We start from the raw sequence: 18,305 nt of genomic DNA, 5'->3' as shown, positions 1-18,305 counted from the left end.
AACGGCCCCAACAGTGCTAGGATGCCTGGCTGCACCTTGGGGGTGCCCAGGAGTGGGCGCCTCACAGGGAAAGCCAGGAAGGGTTCCATAGCGGTATGCGTACAAGCGCCGGAGAGACCCCATGTGGGGTGATTCGGGTGCTATACAAGTACTACAACATTTAATTTACATTTACACACCGCTACAGACATTCCACAAACTCTGGAGGGTTGGTGGTACCTCCTAGGGAGAACATGCAATGACTTTTCTTTACAAAAGCACAGGTGCAGACAAAATGTAAATGCTACAATTATGTGAGAACTAGCCTGCTACTTTTATATTACATCAACAGAATGGAAAGATTGTGAACGGTTTCCATTGTACAAATTATGTTTTATTGAGCATTAGACTGGGTCACGTTTTACTATCTTCGTTCTGCTGTCATGCCAATTATAACTTACTTCCACACACGGACATCTTTGTGCTTCTAAGCACTTGGAAATGTTTCTATAGTTTAACTATTTGAACCGTAACAAAACAAATGCACCAGGAGCTGCGTGCAACAACTGTCAGCATGAATACCAAAAATGTAAAAAGCAGCAACTATTGGTAAGATGATGGGATACGGTGTAAAACAACGAAGGGGACCAACTGTAACAGCATTTAACAACAACAGACAGGAGAGAAGCATAGTGAAGATTAAGGTAACTTTATTTTGACAAAGATGTTACAGAGAAAAGGAGGGCAGAGCAAGAGAAGGGACAGGAGAAGGAAATCACATGTGAGAAAACATGAAAATGGAAGAGTCGGAAGTTAGTAACGATTCATGACACAAAACATAACACAACTGAAAAGTGCCAACAGCAGAAGTGCAGAAAAAAGAGGACGCTTGGAGAAAAGTTCGACTGAATGTGAACAAAGCAGTGGATCATGAGCAGAAAGTGCCATAATGTGACAAGTACTGTAGCCGAGGGGCAGTGGATGAGAAAGCAAAAAACAAATCTACCAAAAGGAAGCAGAGGAGAAAACCACTCTTGGCTCGGTGGTAAGACAAAGGGAGTGATTGGAGAGTGCAAAGGACACACCAAGATAAACCTTTTAAAGAAATAACAAGAGGGCCCTATGAAGGGTTATCACCATCTCACTGCCGGCCATCAGCGCATGCTGTCAGCATTCCTTCAAGGGACACCAAAATGCTATCAGATGGAGAGAAACAGCCAGGCTAGTGTACAATGGAAAGCTCCTAACAGGCAGCTCCCAGCTTTGCCTCCCAAAGGAGAGGCACAGGAGCCCTTCTCCCACTAACATCGGCTGGGATGCTGCTTCATATAATCCCATTGCTTGAGGTGTTGACCCATATTATTCTCTTCTCCTCCATTAGGATAAGGATGTCATCTAGTTCTCTTGTAAGAACATGTGATAGCTTTACACAAGGCAGACCACAATGGATCTACCTGCATCCAGGCAAAAAAACAGCATATCCTGTCCAAAGTGCGAGACAGACTCAGGTTTCATAACTCATATGATATATTCTGACGTTGCCCACTGTTCCATTCATGCAGCAAATCATTTCATATCCTGCGCTGTCATGAAAAACCTTCCTTCACAAACATCTCTTGTGTTCCTCACAGGCATACACAAACACAAGTCCTTTCCTTCAGATTTGTTGAAGGTCATGAAATTTCCTCCAATTCCGGTGACTGAGTTACAAAGTAATTTTTTAAAGCTATTCTTGGAAAGGGGGCCGTTGAGTTCTGCAATCCAGCGGAAGGATTGTCCAAATATAAATATGGAAATAAATAATACTTTTCATATTGTAACAACTTGTATAATATGCATTTTTTGATGAGTATAGAGACTTCCTGACTGATTAAAGCTCTTTCCACATTCATTGCACTGATACGGTTTTTCTCCTGTATGTATCCTCTGATGCCTAAGACGATCAGTTGAGCGTCTGAAACTTTTCCCACAAACCGTACAGGGATAAGGTTTCTCCCCAGTATGAATTAGCATATGCGAGAGAAGGGTTGATAAGTGTCCAAAATGTTTCCCACATTCATTGCAGGTATATGGCTTTTCCCCAGTATGCATCCGCTTGTGACTGATAAGGTGTGCCACTTGGCTAAAGCCCTTCCCACAATCACCACAAGTGAAGGGCTTCTCTCCTGTGTGCACCCTCTGATGTGTGATCAGTTTTTTAGACTCTTTAAAGATCTTCCCACATTCATTACATGTGTAGAGTTTCTCTCCTTTGTGGTGTGCAGCCAGGTACTTTGACTGGCTGAAGCTCTTTCCACATTCAGTGCACGTATAGGAGGTCCTTCCTGTGCAGGGTCCTTTTTGTCTGTTTGGGTTTACTAACCGTCCAACCCCTTTCTCGTATACAGTAGCCATGTATTCAGCCTGTTGTTTAAGCTTCCGTTCGGACATGATCCATTTCTTGGGGCCTCTTTCCTTCTCGGAATCCTGCGACATGTCCTCTTTGGCTGGCTCCAATAAAGAATCTTGTGGCTCCACTTTGGAAATGTGGTGTCCAGAATTCTGCTCTTCGTAATCTACTGTGGCCCTAGACTCCACTGATTAAAAAAACAAATAAAAGAAGTTTAGACTTAGAAGATGACTAGCATTATTATACTTTTTTTAATAGCAAACTACAGATTAATCACAATCCCAATGACATTTTTTAAGATGCTGGACAAAAAGGTATATGTTTTACTGCATCTCCTATTATTTACAAGAGTCTGGATATAAAGACACCAGGGATGGGACTGAGAATGGAGGGAGAGAAAGGGAAGATGGAGAAACTGAAGAGGAAAAGGGTGGAGGAGTGAGAAAGTAACGGGCAGAGACAGGGAGGAGACAGGAAAAGCGACAGAGTGAGAGGGTACATAATACGTAAGTGTGCACTGAGCTCCATTAATCTTATTGAGTGCAGGAAGCTTAAATGGTTTCTAAATGTTCAAGACAGAGGTAATTCAGATTTTTTTACCCAGGTCACTCAGCTCTGCATTTGTTGCCACTTCTACAATACAGATGAAAATGAAATTCAAGTACACCGCAATCATTATTAATGTCACACCATTTTCCTAAACAAATAGTTTTATCTATGAACGCTATCTTAGTTGAACGTATTGTGTACAAAGTCAATGGTCAATTTTCCAGTCAATACGGGACAACTAGTTTTTCTATTTTCTTCATAAATTTTCAACAATATGAACAAAGTACTCAATACTTACTTATTCCAAGAATAAAAGAACTTTCCCAAAACAGACAATTCGGTGAGGAAACTGAGCCATGAAACCAGTGCGCTGCCAGAAACAATGGAAACCACCTGAAGTACTAGGGAGTAGCTTGAATTTTACCAAACAAGTCTCTTCTGGCCCCAAAACTAGAGTGCTTGGATGATCGTAGAGACAAAGAATTGTCATTTTCACAGCAGACATGTGTAGCAGTGTCCATTCATTACCACGTTTGGAACTGAACTAGCATGCTTCTAGCCAAAGTAACAAGAATGTAAATTTCCTAGCCGACCGGGCTCAGCAGGGCCTTCAACCTTAAAATGGTGATGTAAAGCAGGTTGCCAGGGGATCTCTACTATGGTAATGGCCACAAGGATGAGACCATGTGTCCCGCAGTTACTGAGGCTAGCTAATCACAATGAGTACACCATTGAAGTAGCAAAAGGGGATGTGGGCTTTGAGTTTTCCCAAACAATTAGGTAGTCAACGGTCACAAATCGCTGGCTTGAGCCAGCATTTCTTGGGAGTGGTATGGAAGAGAAAATATTATTTTAAGCAGCAGCTTTTGGCTGCTGTTTGGTACGAAGGCCTTTTGCTAGAGGGGAGAGCAGAGTTAACTGGGCATAGAGGTTGAGTGCGAAGGGCTGGGGAGGTGAGAGATGCTTTAAATGTAGCTCATGGAGATGTTTTTCACTTCACTTTGATAACTTTATTTCGGTCAAAGACCATAAAAGTGCAATAAAATATATACAAGCACAATATTAAAACATAAGTAGGTCAAAATTAAAAGTTATTAAACAATAGATATCAAAGGAGTAGTAGAAGATAAAAGCAATGATCCCTTAGTCCTTATGAATTATAGCAGTTCTTCTCCTCCACATGCCGAAAAGGAACCGGGAGACAGCAAAGACAATGGGAGGGGCAGTGTCATAGGTTAGGACTCTACCGGCATGAGCACAGTGTCTAAAACCCAAGTTTTTGCATAGTGGGATAATCCAGCACTTCCAGATTTCACTGTATGCTGGGCAGAAAAAAAGGATATGTATAATGTCTTCCCTGGCGTGATTACAGGCAGGGCAGTTAGCCTTTGTTGCTTTAGCCCATCTGGAAGTGAATTCCCCAACCGGTAAAGAGCCGTGCCTCAGTCGAATGTATAACTTTCTTGCCAGTGGAAGCTGCACCAGGTCCAAGAACGCCTCCACTGGAGATGTATATAAAAGCTGTTTCTTGCAATACTTTTATTAGTGATGAGTTGGGCTACTATTGCGAAATGAACTCCCTACCAGATTTATGCCATGCTGGTGTCCACGTCAAACGATCCAGTTACTTGCCTTCTGTAACACATTATCTGGTAGACTGGTAGAGACTATCTAGCTGTCGACTCCTTACCTTTGAATTTCCCCAGATATCAGGCTGGATCCGGAAACCTTTTCTTCATCAATAAACTCTGGTGTGCGTCAATGGGTGGCTTAATTTGGCTCCGCATGACCGCGTTGGTTATAATTTCATGGTCACCTATATAGGCCGTCACCCCTGCGGTATGTGTTCAGCTTGTCCCCAAACATGCAAGTCTCTGAGTGTAGATATAGGCACCAACAGACCCTGACAGCAACGTAAGTTTACGAATTGTAACAGCCAGAACCTTATCTATCTAATTACGTGTCCCTGCCAACAACGATATGTTGAGGTTCCGTGACGATTTGAACCCGTGTTTTCAATATTGTCGGAAATACATAATATTGGTATCAGCGAACCGCAAATGATCCATTTAGCATATCCTGGTGTTTTTGCTATACTACGAGCAAGAGCACTCCTGTTATGAACACATTTCTGATCTACCCACGGCATCCATCTTAGATCATGGCCGCCATTTTGTGTTTCTTGCCCTCACATACGCAATAACCTCTGATCACTTCATTTCGATTAAGGACACGTAGCCTTAGCCGGAGATTCACCTCTTTCATGACACGTGCACCTTAAACCAGATCACGCTGTAGCTGCATGACCCGACAAAGGCTGCCTCCTCTGCCCGAGGCCAGCCCACCTGAACTGGTTCTCGTGTCCATTGTCCCGATCATGATTAGGCGGCCGAAGCCGGTAGCCTTGCCCATTTACAACCCACAAACATCTCTTATCCCGCTTTTCTATCTTCTGCACCTGGCTCTGCTCCTTTCCTTCTGGGCCTTTATTAGGGGGAGGTAACGAAATTTACGATGAGGCGGTCCGGCTCTTGAATGCAATATTGACAAGGGATTGTGATGAACTAGTGGGAACCCCTCTTCGTAGATGTTTCGTATCAGATTTTATCAACAGTTCCTGTGTACGCCAAATATTTATTGTTTGAGACACAAAGGTTTTGAGAATGTACTAACATGTGAAGAATTCGCCTGAAGGCTAAAAATCAGTATATAAGGAGCAACCCTCTTTGTACAATTTGAACAGGCTCCTAGTTACTGCCCATGCGTAGTTTCTGTGACTTCTGTGTCCCTGCAGTAATAAACCTTTGGTCTTTGACGCCACCATCGAGAAGCCCGTCTTTCTGTTCATTTGCGCACCAAGGCAGGTGGAACTCCGGGGTCTTTGGGTGTTGTTCCCTGACACCTCTGGACGGAACCAAAAAGTCCAGAACTCCAATTGGCGCCCAAGTGGGGCGACGTCATTCGGTACCGGTCCAAAAGCCTGAAGAGTTCGATAGAGGCTTTGTGTGAAGATTCCTGAGGGAGGCGCCCCACTTCATCGATCCCGGCATATCGCAAAAGTGGCCCGAAGTTCTCTTCCACGAGGGTTCCCGTTCAGGACGGCTGCAGTGGGCCGTTGCCTTGACCGTCGCCCTGTCTTGGACCCGAGGTGCAGCCCTTAGTACAGCGAAACGTGACGGGTTTCTCCTTGGTGACGTCTTCAGTGCCTCAGTTAAGTATTTAGTGATAGCTAGCTGGTTACTTTGTGAGGGTTGTTAAAAATCCTTGATTGGTTCTTAGTTTGGTTTAGTTTCGTAAGATTATCACTGGTTGTTCTGGTCACGATAATCTATTTGGTTCAGTTTGGGTATCGATACATTAGTTTGGTTTTGGTAGGCCTAAGTTCTTGGTTCAAGTGCACATATTTGTTTTGTGTTTTGTTTGTTTTGTGTTCCGGACTGAAAATGGTAAGTCGGAGAAATTGTATGTTGTCTTGCTTTAGTTGCAACAGTGACTCACGATTGGAGGACTCCTGTCTGGTTCCTCCGATTGGGACTCCCCTTTATGACTTATATTGTAAACATGGAGTGGGTCCTATATCCTATAATGAGGTGTGGGTCCGCTACACCAAGAAAGACGGTGTCCTTAGTTGGCCACTGCATGGTAGTTTTGAACCCGAAATTCTTGATAATTTAGAAGCGAAATTGTTTAGGAAGAAAGCCCGGCCGGCAATGTTTGATTCTTTCCGTTACTGGCGAAAAGAATCCAAACAGAGAGAAATGAAAAGGTTGAAGAAAGAACAGAAAGAACAAGAAGAGTTAACTCTAGAGCAAGCGGCTAAGCAGCTGCAAGATAACGAGTGTGAGAAGGCCATAGAGGTGGCCATTAGAGAGCATAATTTAGCGATCGACAAGTGCTACCCTGCCTTGCCATCGAAAACGGCTAAGATACTAGAGGATTCGGAAAACGATCCTCTGTTGTCTTATCTGTTACGGTCACCTCCACCGTATGCACAAGGTGCTACGGCTCCACTTGTACCAAATGTCCAATTGCCGGTTGCTGGACAACCTGGTATTGCTGCCCCTGTTCCTACGGCTCCTCCTCCTCCTCCTGGATTGCCGACTTCTATACCTGTATCTGTCTCGCTTACACCTACTACTTCACAAACTATTTTTCTCGATACTCCTACTGCCTCGCTATCTGTTCCTACCTCTACTGTGTTTTCTAAGTCTGCGAGTGTGTTAACTCCACTTTCTGTTCGTCGACGAATCACTGATTCTGTTACTAATATGCTGTCTCCTTTCTATAAAACTTTAATCAAGACTCCTACTTCTGACTCTGTTCAGAGACGTAGTCAGCTTCCAAGTATTGAGGAACGGGGAATCTTAGATTCCACGGCTCTCAGATGGATTTCGAAGAGTAGGAGATATAGTACGAGAGATGTACTAGAAACATTTATGCAGTGGAAGGAACCAACGCAACGGTACGTCTTTGACGAGATGTGCTCGTTGTTACGTGAGGAAATAGAGGAAGATGATATTGAATCAAATTTAGAGGACTTGATTAAAGTCCAGAAAGAGTTTGCTGCAGGAATGATAGTGGGTGAAAATATAGAAGAAGCGATGGAACTGATCTTAAGTTTTAGGAATGATCCATCTCTTCGTTCACCGAGAGATTTAGAGAAAGGTAAGACGAAACTGAGTCGCCAATATCCAATGAGGGAGGTTCCTCCAATTTGGCGCGAAGCAGTGGCAGCTGATAATAATGCTGGTATTGCAGCTGTTCCAGCACAGTTCCAGAGAGTGTGGATACACATTCCGTGGAAGCGAGCTGAAGTGCTAGCAGTGAAACAGGCCTTACCAGATCCGCGTAAGAATCCTGCTGGATATTACAAGGAATTAACACAGACAGTTGAGGCTTGTATAATGAACTTAGCGGACATTGATATGTTATTTGGGAATGTAGTTCCGCAACCAGTCTGGGCTAAAATTCGTAGGGAAGATCATCAAGTTGCCTTAGGTGGTGATTGGGCAGCTATCACTGCAGCGGATGGTCAGCAAATAGGTGGTGCAAAACCCGAACCCCTAATTGCTAATCTTCCAGGTAGGATAATTGACTTAATGAAGACTCTGATGCCCGCATTGCGTGTTAATTGGGACAAGTTATCCGCATGCAAGCAAAAGAAAGACGAAAGTGTCTCCGACTTCTTCACGAGGTTCGAAGAGACTTTTGTAGATCATAGTGGTCAAGATATGAGCACAGAAGGGGGACAGAGACTGTTTGTCGATAAATTTGTGCATAATTTGTTACCTGAATTATGCAATAAATTAAAAGATTCAGAGAGTGTGTGGGCTGTTTCCACAACTGCGCAAATACTTGCGACTGCACAGTACTACGAAAATAGGGATAAAGAGGAAAAAGAGAAATCAGAGAAGAAAACGAAAGATTTAAAAACTAAGGTTCTTTTGCAGCAGGCGTATCCGCCTCGCACGAATCAATCTAATACGCAGCAAGGTTCGTATCAGAGGACAGATTATAGTTCAACAAGGCCTCAATATCAGTGGAACCAGTGTGCGTACTGTAAGAAAGAGGGTCACTACAAGAATGAATGTCCGATCTTAGCGCAAAATAATGCAGCAGCAGCTCAGAGAGGTAGTGGTGGTTTTGTGCAGAATTCTAGAGGTCGAGGGCGAGGTGCTATGCCTCCACAGACGAATGATCGTCCCTCCAATCACTTTGATCAGAGAAATGGACAGCCTGCCCAGCAAAATAGATCTCAGCAATATCTTGTTGAAGACTATTGTGAAGTGGATGAGGGATTTCAGCAAAATGGGTACTAGGACAGCCATGGACAGAGAGAGGGAGTAGTATCAGTTCCAGTAGATCAGAGTGGGCCTTATGTCGCAGTAGCAACATCAGGTGTAGTCGAACCGTTTCTGTTGGATACTGGTGCCGCAAAAAGTTCTATCATTCATGCGAAACTCCCTGGCGCACCTTTGTCCGGCTCAACAAATGTTTCTGTAGGTTTTTCAGGCGCCCCTGTTTACAACCCGATATCTGGTCCTTTGTCTATTTCTGTTGGACCATGCCAATTGAAAGCACCCCTGATTTTAACGACAGGTTGTAATGAAAATCTGCTTGGTTTAGATTTGTTAAAACGACTATATGCGACATTGTACTGTTCTCCGGAAGGGGTACAGCTTACATTGGGTAAAAGAATCACCTCTCCGATGTACTTGTCAATGGATGCACTTCCACCAGAGCTGCGTTCACTCCCCGATTCTCTTTGGGCGACTGGTCCTAATGATGTAGGCCTTTTAGAAATACCACCATATGTAGTAACTTTGAAAGCAAATATAAAATTTCCAAGAATTCCTCAATATAAAATATCTAGTGAAGGAGAGCGTGCACTTTTATTGATTGTGCAAGATTTGATTAAGAAAGGTGTGGTTGAAGAAACTAGAGGAAATGTTTGTAATAGTCCTGTACTACCGATTTTGAAACGAACTGATCCTACAAAACCCCCAGTGTATAGGTTTGTCATCGACCTCAGAGAAGTTAATAAGATTGTGGTTCCACAGTTTCCTGTGGTTCCGGACATTACTGCCTTGTTAACATTGATTCCTGCTACAGCCACATGGTTCTCAGTCATCGACTTGAAGAATGCCTTTTTCAGCATTCCGATAGCCGAGGAAAGCAGAGATATTTTTGGCTTCTGTCTAGGAGGTCGAAGTTTCAGATTTAAACGCGCTCCACAGGGCTACTGTGAGAGCCCATCTATTTATAGTCAAGCATTAAAAAGCCAGTTAGATTCCTTTGTCCTTCCTCCAGGTTCTGCCCTAGTACAGTACGTAGATGATCTTCTAGTGGCTGCCGATGACAAGGAAACTTGCAAAGCAGCTACAGTTTCATTATTACATCACTTGTCTAATCTGAATCACAAGGTGTCACCTTCTAAGATGCAATACTGCTGCCAAGAAGTGACCTACCTAGGTCATCTCTTGTCAAAGGAGGGAAGGAAGTTGACCCCAGAGAGAATAAAAGCAATTACGCAAATGAGTGTTCCACGCACACAGAGAGAAGTACGTGCCTTTTTAGGTATTACCTCTTACTGTAGGCAGTGGATCCCAAATTTTTCTCTTTTAGCGAAACCATTGGTAGCCTTGACTGGGAAAAATGTTCCGAGTCCGGTGCCATGGTCTGATGAATGTCAAGAGAGTTTTACTGAATTACGAAAAGCCTTGTGTTCAGCTCCTGTATTGGGTACACCTGATTACAGTAAGCCATTCACGCTCTATGTTCACGAGAGAGAAGGTTGCGCGTTGAGTGTTCTGACACAGAAGTTTGGTGATAAACAACGCCCTTGTGCGTATTTTTCATCAACATTAGATCCGGTAGCTAGAGCGTTACCTAGTTGTTTGAGAGCTACAGCGGCAGCTGCGGCTTCCATTCGACAATCTGCTGGTTTGGTGATGAACAATATGCTAGTGGTCATGGTTCCTCATGCAGTGGATACACTCATGAACCGAACGAAGACACAACACCTTACTAGTGCGAGACTATCTGGTTACGAGCTGACATTACTAGCGAGTCATATTCAGATCAAAAGATGTAATGTATTGAATCCAGCAACACTGTTGCCGACTGATCAAGAGTCGAGTGATTCCGAGCCACATGATTGTTGTTTTAAAACGGAGGAAGAGACAAAAGGACGTATTGACTTGAAGGATACTCCGTTATCCGATCCAGATGGTACGCTATATGTGGACGGGTCATGTTTTAAATTGGAGAATGGTGATGTGACTGCTGCCTATGCAGTAACGACTTTGAAAACGATTGTGGAGACTGCAAGAGTGAGTCAGAATTCTGCCCAAGCTGCAGAATTAATAGCTCTAACGAGAGCGTGTGTTTTAGCTAAGGGAAAGAGAGTGAATGTTTTTACAGACAGTCAATACGCATTTGGCGTGGCCCATAGTTTTGGCCGTTTGTGGAGAGAAAGAGGTTTCATTACGTCCCATGGGACCAAGATTCAACATGGTCAGCTAGTTAACGACTTGTTGGAATCTCTAACCTTGCCGACTGAAGTTGCGATTGTAAAGTGCAGTGCTCATAAAGCAATCACGGATGATGTTGGTCGTGGGAATGCTTTTGCTGATGAAATTGCTAAACAGACAGCTAGAGACACGATGAGCAGAATGTATGTTGCTACGTCTGCAAGATGGATTGCTGAGTCTGGAATGTGTGAGGATACTATGGAAAGTGTGAAAGAGATTCAGAAAGAAGCAACTGAGGAAGAGAAACGAGTATGGAGAGAAAGTACGGGCAAGTTGGACTCGAATGGATGTTGGATTGATTTGACAGAACAGCAGCGTTGGATGTTGCCTGATGCGTATGTGCTTGCAGTGGTGACAATGGCGCATGGAGTAGCGCATATAAGTTCTAAAGGAATCTGTAAGATGTTGGCTCCGGTCTGGAAAAATGAGGGAATCAGTAAGTGTGCAGAGAGAGTGGTGAAAAATTGTATGATATGCCTGATGCATAATCCTGGCAAGGGAACTCCAACTCCTGCTGGTCATTTCCCTCCCCCTTCCTGCCCTTTTGAAGTGATTCAATTAGATTTTATTCACATGGACCGCTGTAATAATTTAAAATATGTCCTAGTGGTGGTTTGTGCTTTTTCCAGGTGGAAAGAAGCATACCCACTAAAGGACAACACTGCCCTATCAACTGCCAAAATTCTTCTCAAGGAATATTTCCCTAGATATGGAATGCCACGGATTGTATGGTCAGATAACGGAAGTGAGTTTATAGGGAAAGTTATGCAGAGTGTGTGTGCAGGCCTAGGGCTGAAATAGAAATTCCACAGTGCAAACCATCCCCAGTCTGCTGGTTTAGTAGAGGGTTACAATGGCACCCTCAAGCTGAAAATAGCTAAAATACAAGCATCCACAGGTTTAGCCTGGCCAGACGCACTTCCTTTGGCCTTGTTATCAACGAGAGCAACTGTACATTCTAGAGTAGGGCTTAGCCCTTATGAAATCGTTTTTGGCCGCCCGGCAAATATCTGGGGTGTGCCAAGGCCTAAAGAGTTCAGTTCTTTAGAATATCCTATGTTGATAGACTACCTTTACGACTTGACTGCTAAATTGAGTCTTATTCATCAACAGGTTTTCGATGCTTTGCCAAAACCTCCGGAGAGTCCAGGGCATCAGCTGAAACCGGGAGACCTCATCGTCATCAGGAACTTCGCGAGGACAAAGAACCTTCAGCCGAGATTCGTCGGCCCCTTCCAAATCCTTCTTACAACGAGAACAGCAGTTCGTGTGGCTGGACGCAAGCACTGGGTGCACGCGTCCCATGTTAAGCGTGTCCCTTTGCCGCTTCCTTACGACGACTGGGTGAAGAAGGGAATTGGTTCCTCCGAATTTGAAAGTACTCCAAAGTTTATCCCTTTCAGCGATGCCGAATTAATCATTGACACTCCAAGCTCTGACTCTCCTCCTGAAAAGACTCCTTTGAACACTGAACATTCGTCTCTTGCATCAGAAGAAACTCTGTCATCTGCGAACTTGAACACTGCAACAACTACAAGTGAAACACTATTTGCCGATCAGACAGTACCTGCGAAGCAGAGATATAACTTACGAAGCCGTAATATGGACAAATGAAGCAGGCAACTGCATACTGTGATGTTTTTGAAATATTGAACTTTTGCATTCAGCCAGGAAGTTTGCTATTGTTTTGTTATTTTTAAATTGCCTTGCCGTCTGGGTAGCCGTAGGGTCGTGGCTGTGTGCCTAGTTGGATTTGCAGGGGTCTGACACAAGGTCGATCTTTCTGTTGGTTCTGGGAACTCCCAGGGCTGATAGAGGCATTTTCATCTACGTACACATCATCAGTGGTCGCGAGCGGATTGTAGAAGATGGAGCTTCCTGCGCTGCAACGAGAAAATGTGATTTACGTTCGCAGAAACAGATTTTATAGAATTCTTCATAGCAAATGCTTTTTGATGCAATGTGCCATTACATTTCTAATTGTTTTGATAACGTTGGTGGGTGGAATTGTCTTCAGTATAAATTTGATTTTTGTGCCAGTAACCACAGTACCTCCCCTTGATCCTGCTATTACTACTGTTTCCTCTATACACTCTTTTCACTCGTTTCCGGAACATGAGCAAGCCCGACGCTCAGAATTCATTAACAACACTTTTGTACAGCTCTTGCACCAACACCAACTGGTAGTTAACACTACAGACTGCTGGGTGTGTGGCTTGATACCCCACACTATGGATAAAGGTATTCCTATCTGGTTTTGCCTTTCAGCTACAATGGATCATTTCAGGCCCTTCAAACCATCTTAGCTTATGCCCTTGAAACCTATCCTCCACGTCCACCATGTTCCACTAAATATAACTCTGCCAACAAAGCTTTAGTCCAGGGAATTATTGACATGATCAAGGATGTCAATAATACTCCATCATACCCTAGAGACGAACTGCGAGTGTATTTAAGTTGGAATACTTCAGAGTATCGCCTTAGTTTAGGAGAAAGCAAACGTAAAAGCTCAACTCCAATCTGGGTCGTACCTCACCGAGGTCAGGTCTGTTTGCAAGGTAATGGGAGAAATCCAAGAGCTCAGCTAGGGAGGAGTGAGTGCGTTGAGACTTATGTGTTTCCGGCTAACTCTTCCCCTGCTTTCCTTACTGCTAGGGGTACCTACTTCATCTGTCGAGACCAGGCATATACATGGTTACCTGCTGACTTTTCAGGTTCATGCTATATTGCTCGATTGTTGCCTCCAACATACACTGCTTCATCTGACTACCACAGAACCAGAGTAGCGAGAGGTGTCTTCAGCAAGGAAGATACCGCTGGTCAGGAAGCTGGAGACTTCTTCAAAGGCTTCCTTCCGTTATGTTATATATATTTCTTATAACGCGCACTGCTAGTCGAGACTGTCCTGGCGCGAGAGAAGTTCAGTGTCAGAAACGAAAGAGATGCCAAGAAAAGACATGTGGATTACGTGACTTGCTTGAATAAAAAGGTTTTTAGGTGTTTTTTAAAGTATGTAAGATTTGTCGTATGTCTCAGATGGTCAGGGAGACTATTCCATAGCTGGGCGGCTTTAACCGTCATGGATTTTCCCCCCAGACGGGCTCTCTTAAATCTGGGAGTGACCAGATGTCTGAGGGAAGCAGATCTCAATTGACGCGGGGGCTGATAAAAGGCAAACCTGGCACTGAGGTATGGTGGGCATGGACCGTGTAAGGCCTTGAAAGCTAGTGTTAGGATTTTGAAGCGCACTCTGAGGGCAACTGGAAGCCAGTGGAGTTCCGCAAGTTGTCTTCGTACACTATGGCATTTGGGGATGTTGTATAGGAGCCTCACTGTTGCGTTCTGGACTACTTGCAGTTTGCGAAGCAGAAACTCAGGAGCGCCCACATATAATGCGTTGGCGTAATCCAGACGCGAAAGAATGAGTGCTCTAGCCACTGTTTCCTTCGCTTCCTGGGGAAGAAGTGGAAAGAACTTCCGGAGGGTAATAAGGGTACCATAACAGGTTCCCGCCAATCTCGAGATCTGATCTCGAAAGCACAGATCGGCGCCAAACCAGATCCCTAAGTTTTTAGCAACTCCGCAATTTCCAGACGGGCACGGCAATCCAGTGGGCCAGATGGATTCCCTGAATCCCGCTGGGAATTGGCCATACAAGAGAATCTCCGACTTGTCCTCATTGCATTTGAGGGCAGCCTTGGCCAGCCAGGCAAATACTGAGGACAGGCACAATTGGACTCTCATTGTATCGAGGTTGTTCTTGTCCCACGTGAAGAGAAGCTGGGTGTCATCGGCGTAGGCCATTATTTTAGCACCCAGACTCTCTGCAAGATGTACAAGGGGGGTCAGGTATACATTGAAGAGCAGGGGGCTTAGAGTCGACCCTTGGGGGACTCCAGTGTCCACCTTGCTAATCGATGACTGGTAGGGAGGGAGCCAGATTTGTTGTGAACGGTCTGTGAGAAAGGACTTGACCCATTTGAGAGCCGCGCCAGTGATGCCAATGTCCTCTAGCCTAGAGATCAGCTGGACATGTGGAACCGTGTCGAACGCGGCAGAGAGGTCCAAAAGAATTAGGGCCGCTCTGCCGCCCCCGTCCAGACAGTCTCTAATAGCCTCGGTGACCTCCACTAGCGCGGTCTCAGTACTAAAGGAGGGCCTATGGCCAATAGTAGAAACATACGTCAGCTAACACGGGTAGTTGAATCTACTATTACCGAAACTGCTGGTGCCCTTAGTAATCTGACAGCTGAGCTTCAGGCGGATAGACTCATGACGTTGCAGAACCGTATGGTTCTAGACGTTATCCTTGCAGACCGAGGTGGGGTATGTAGAATGATCCAATCGAGCTGCTGTGTCTTTATTCCTAATAATGCTCCAACAGTCTATGAGGCGATCTCCAAGCTACACAAGATTTCCGACTCTATTCACGTAGATAAGGGAAACTGGTCCTTCATGGAGTGGTTTTGGACTCTGATCTCAGCGTGGGGATGGAAGGTTCTAATGGTCATTGGTGTCATCTTAGTAATCCTATTCTCATGCTGCCTGATTATCCAGTGTGGTCCCGCTTTGTGTAGTCTTTGTGCTGCAACCTGTTTTAGGAAACCACCTGCAGTTGGAGAAAAGGCGCGAGAAAGGATGATGATACAACAGCATGTCACTGACCTGATGAGTATAGAACTAGACTCTGACATAGACTGAGTAATTGCCTATGTAAGGGCAAAAGGAGGGTCTGAGGTTCCGTGACGATTTGAACCCGTGTTTTCAATATTGTCGGAAATACATAATATTGGTATCAGCGAACCGCAAATGATCCATTTAGCATATCCTGGTGTTTTCGCTATACTACGAGCAAGAGCACTCCTGTTATGAACACATTTCTGATCTACCCACGGCATCCATCTTAGATCATGGCCGCCATTTTGTGTTTCTTGCCCTCACATACGCAATAACCTCTGATCACTTCATTTCGATTAAGGACACGTAGCCTTAGCCGGAGATTCACCTCTTTCATGACACGTGCACCTTAAACCAGATCACGCTGTAGCTGCATGACCCGACAAAGGCTGCCTCCTCTGCCCGAGGCCAGCCCACCTGAACTGGTTCTCGTGTCCATTGTCCCGATCATGATTAGGCGGCCGAAGCCGGTAGCCTTGCCCATTTACAACCCACAAACATCTCTTATCCCGCTTTTCTATCTTCTGCACCTGGCTCTGCTCCTTTCCTTCTGGGCCTTTATTAGGGGGAGGTAACGAAATTTACGATGAGGCGGTCCGGCTCTTGAATGCAATATTGACAAGGGATTGTGATGAACTAGTGGGAACCCCTCTTCGTAGATGTTTCGTATCAGATTTTATCAACAGTTCCTGTGTACGCCAAATATTTATTGTTTGAGACACAAAGGTTTTGAGAATGTACTAACATGTGAAGAATTCGCCTGAAGGCTAAAAATCAGTATATAAGGAGCAACCCTCTTTGTACAATTTGAACAGGCTCCTAGTTACTGCCCATGCGTAGTTTCTGTGACTTCTGTGTCCCTGCAGTAATAAACCTTTGGTCTTTGACGCCACCATCGAGAAGCCCGACTTTCTGTTCATTTGCGCACCAAGGCAGGTGGAACTCCGGGGTCTTTGGGTGTTGTTCCCTGACACCTCTGGACGGAACCAAAAAGTCCAGAACTCCAATGTTGGCATGACGACAAGAAAGATTAAGGTTCACATATCCGAACATAAGAGCACCATTCGGTGTCATAAACAATCAACACGTTTGACACCATATTTTTTGGAAGTGGGACATGGTCCAAATGACTTTACTTTGACAGTCCTAGAGCAGCCCTTCATACCGGAGCATGTTCCTGATATTGCAAAATTATTGTTCAATAAGGAACAAAAATGGGTGTATATGTTAAATAGCGACAAAGACGGACTGAATGAACCTATACCATGGATGTTTCACCTAGGAAGTACTATTAAGAGTTCTGTAGCCAACAACCAGTGAACATTTAGAGGTGCTTATCTTGTTATACGTCACTAGGTGACCCTATACCAAGGAGTCACTGTGGAATGATTGTACCAAAAGGTGGATCATTGTGTAGTTTACAATCAGCACTCTTGACATCACCACACCACGAGGCTATAGGCGTCAACATGGACCAAACTTATAGCTAATGGATCCATGTTGATGACTGTTCGGCATTTATTTTGTTTTATTCTTTTAAAAAGAAATGATTTTGATTTAAGGATGTCACTTCCTGATAAGATTGGGCATGGCAGCTCGAACTTTGCCTGATCGATGTATCATAACTGCTTTAAGGACTACTTGTGGTGTTTGCAATGAATCTAATATTTAGCATTGAGGCGATTGGTAGAGATAGCCTTTTAAAATAGTGGCACTAGAAAACTTTATTCAACCCCACCGGCACCGTTCGGAGGACAGAGCTGTGCTCGCCAGGACTCCACCACCACCGGTAGTCCTAGCATGATAACCGTACATTTTTTTTCAATACTAGCCAGTTTTTGAAGAGAAGATAAAGATTCATTCTAAGCCTGGTACAAACCGCGAATCGTTGGGTTAGATAAAATAACCGGCACGTATTTACGTGGTTAAATACATTACCCATGAGCAGCCAGGTGACGTGATCGGCTGATCACGTGACCGACCAGGGAAGAACATACAAATATGGCGCTGATCTCCGAGCTGGTGTCTCTCCAGACAGCGCAGAAGGACGCTGGGAGACACAGACGGACAGGTCAGTAGCGGCTTACATTTCATTAGCTCCGCTCACAAGTGCATTTGTAAATCTTGAGACTTAAGATTGCACGCAAGCATATTTTGCACGCGCTCACACCAAGGTATCATGACTTTTACTGTCTGTTGTGGGCGCACTGCTCTCAGTTAAGTGATAACAGAGATACCAACCTCGTGACATTTTCCTTATACTCTAGATTATACACGAGCATATTTCGCCTGCGCGCACAAAAAGGCATTATGACTTTCACTATCTATTGTGAGCGCCCTGCTCCCACTCTAAGCGAGCTCCAAGAGATACTGACCTCATGACAATCTCTTACTCGGGTCAATCGCGATAGCACGCATATCATAAGACCACCACAAAAAGATCTATTAAGGTGATTTTGGTTGTTCTTCTAAACTACGACACAAAAGGGTTGGTGCGGATTTATCTCATGGATCAGTAAGACCCTAACATACAAGATCGGTTCTCCCCACATTCATGTAGCATAGAGCTCTGCACATATGGAGGTGACCTGACATAGCACAATGAGCAGTAAAACCTTGAGCTACGAATAGCTGAAGTATGACGAGTTATGAACTACATCTGTACCTGTCAATCTCTG

General features: G+C 44.5%; 1 protein-coding gene across 1 annotated transcript in view; it reads right to left on the bottom strand.

The window, feature by feature from the left end:
• Nucleotides 1-357: 357 nt before the first annotated feature.
• Nucleotides 358-18,305, bottom strand: part of LOC147669079 (uncharacterized) — a 101,976-nt gene continuing 84,028 nt past the window's right edge. Inside the window, exon 3 of the mRNA XM_086948244.1 lies at nt 358-2,555. Within this exon, the coding sequence (XP_086804370.1) occupies nt 1,789-2,555 (767 nt within the window). The 3' untranslated portion in view covers nt 358-1,788. The remainder of the gene's footprint in view (nt 2,556-18,305) is intronic.

The sequence above is a fragment of the Lissotriton vulgaris genome, unplaced genomic scaffold (genome assembly GCF_964263255.1).
Source record: "Lissotriton vulgaris unplaced genomic scaffold, aLisVul1.2 SCAFFOLD_227, whole genome shotgun sequence".
In the NCBI taxonomy this organism is placed as follows: domain Eukaryota; kingdom Metazoa; phylum Chordata; class Amphibia; order Caudata; family Salamandridae; genus Lissotriton; species Lissotriton vulgaris.
This window is presented reverse-complemented; position numbering and strand designations above follow the sequence as displayed.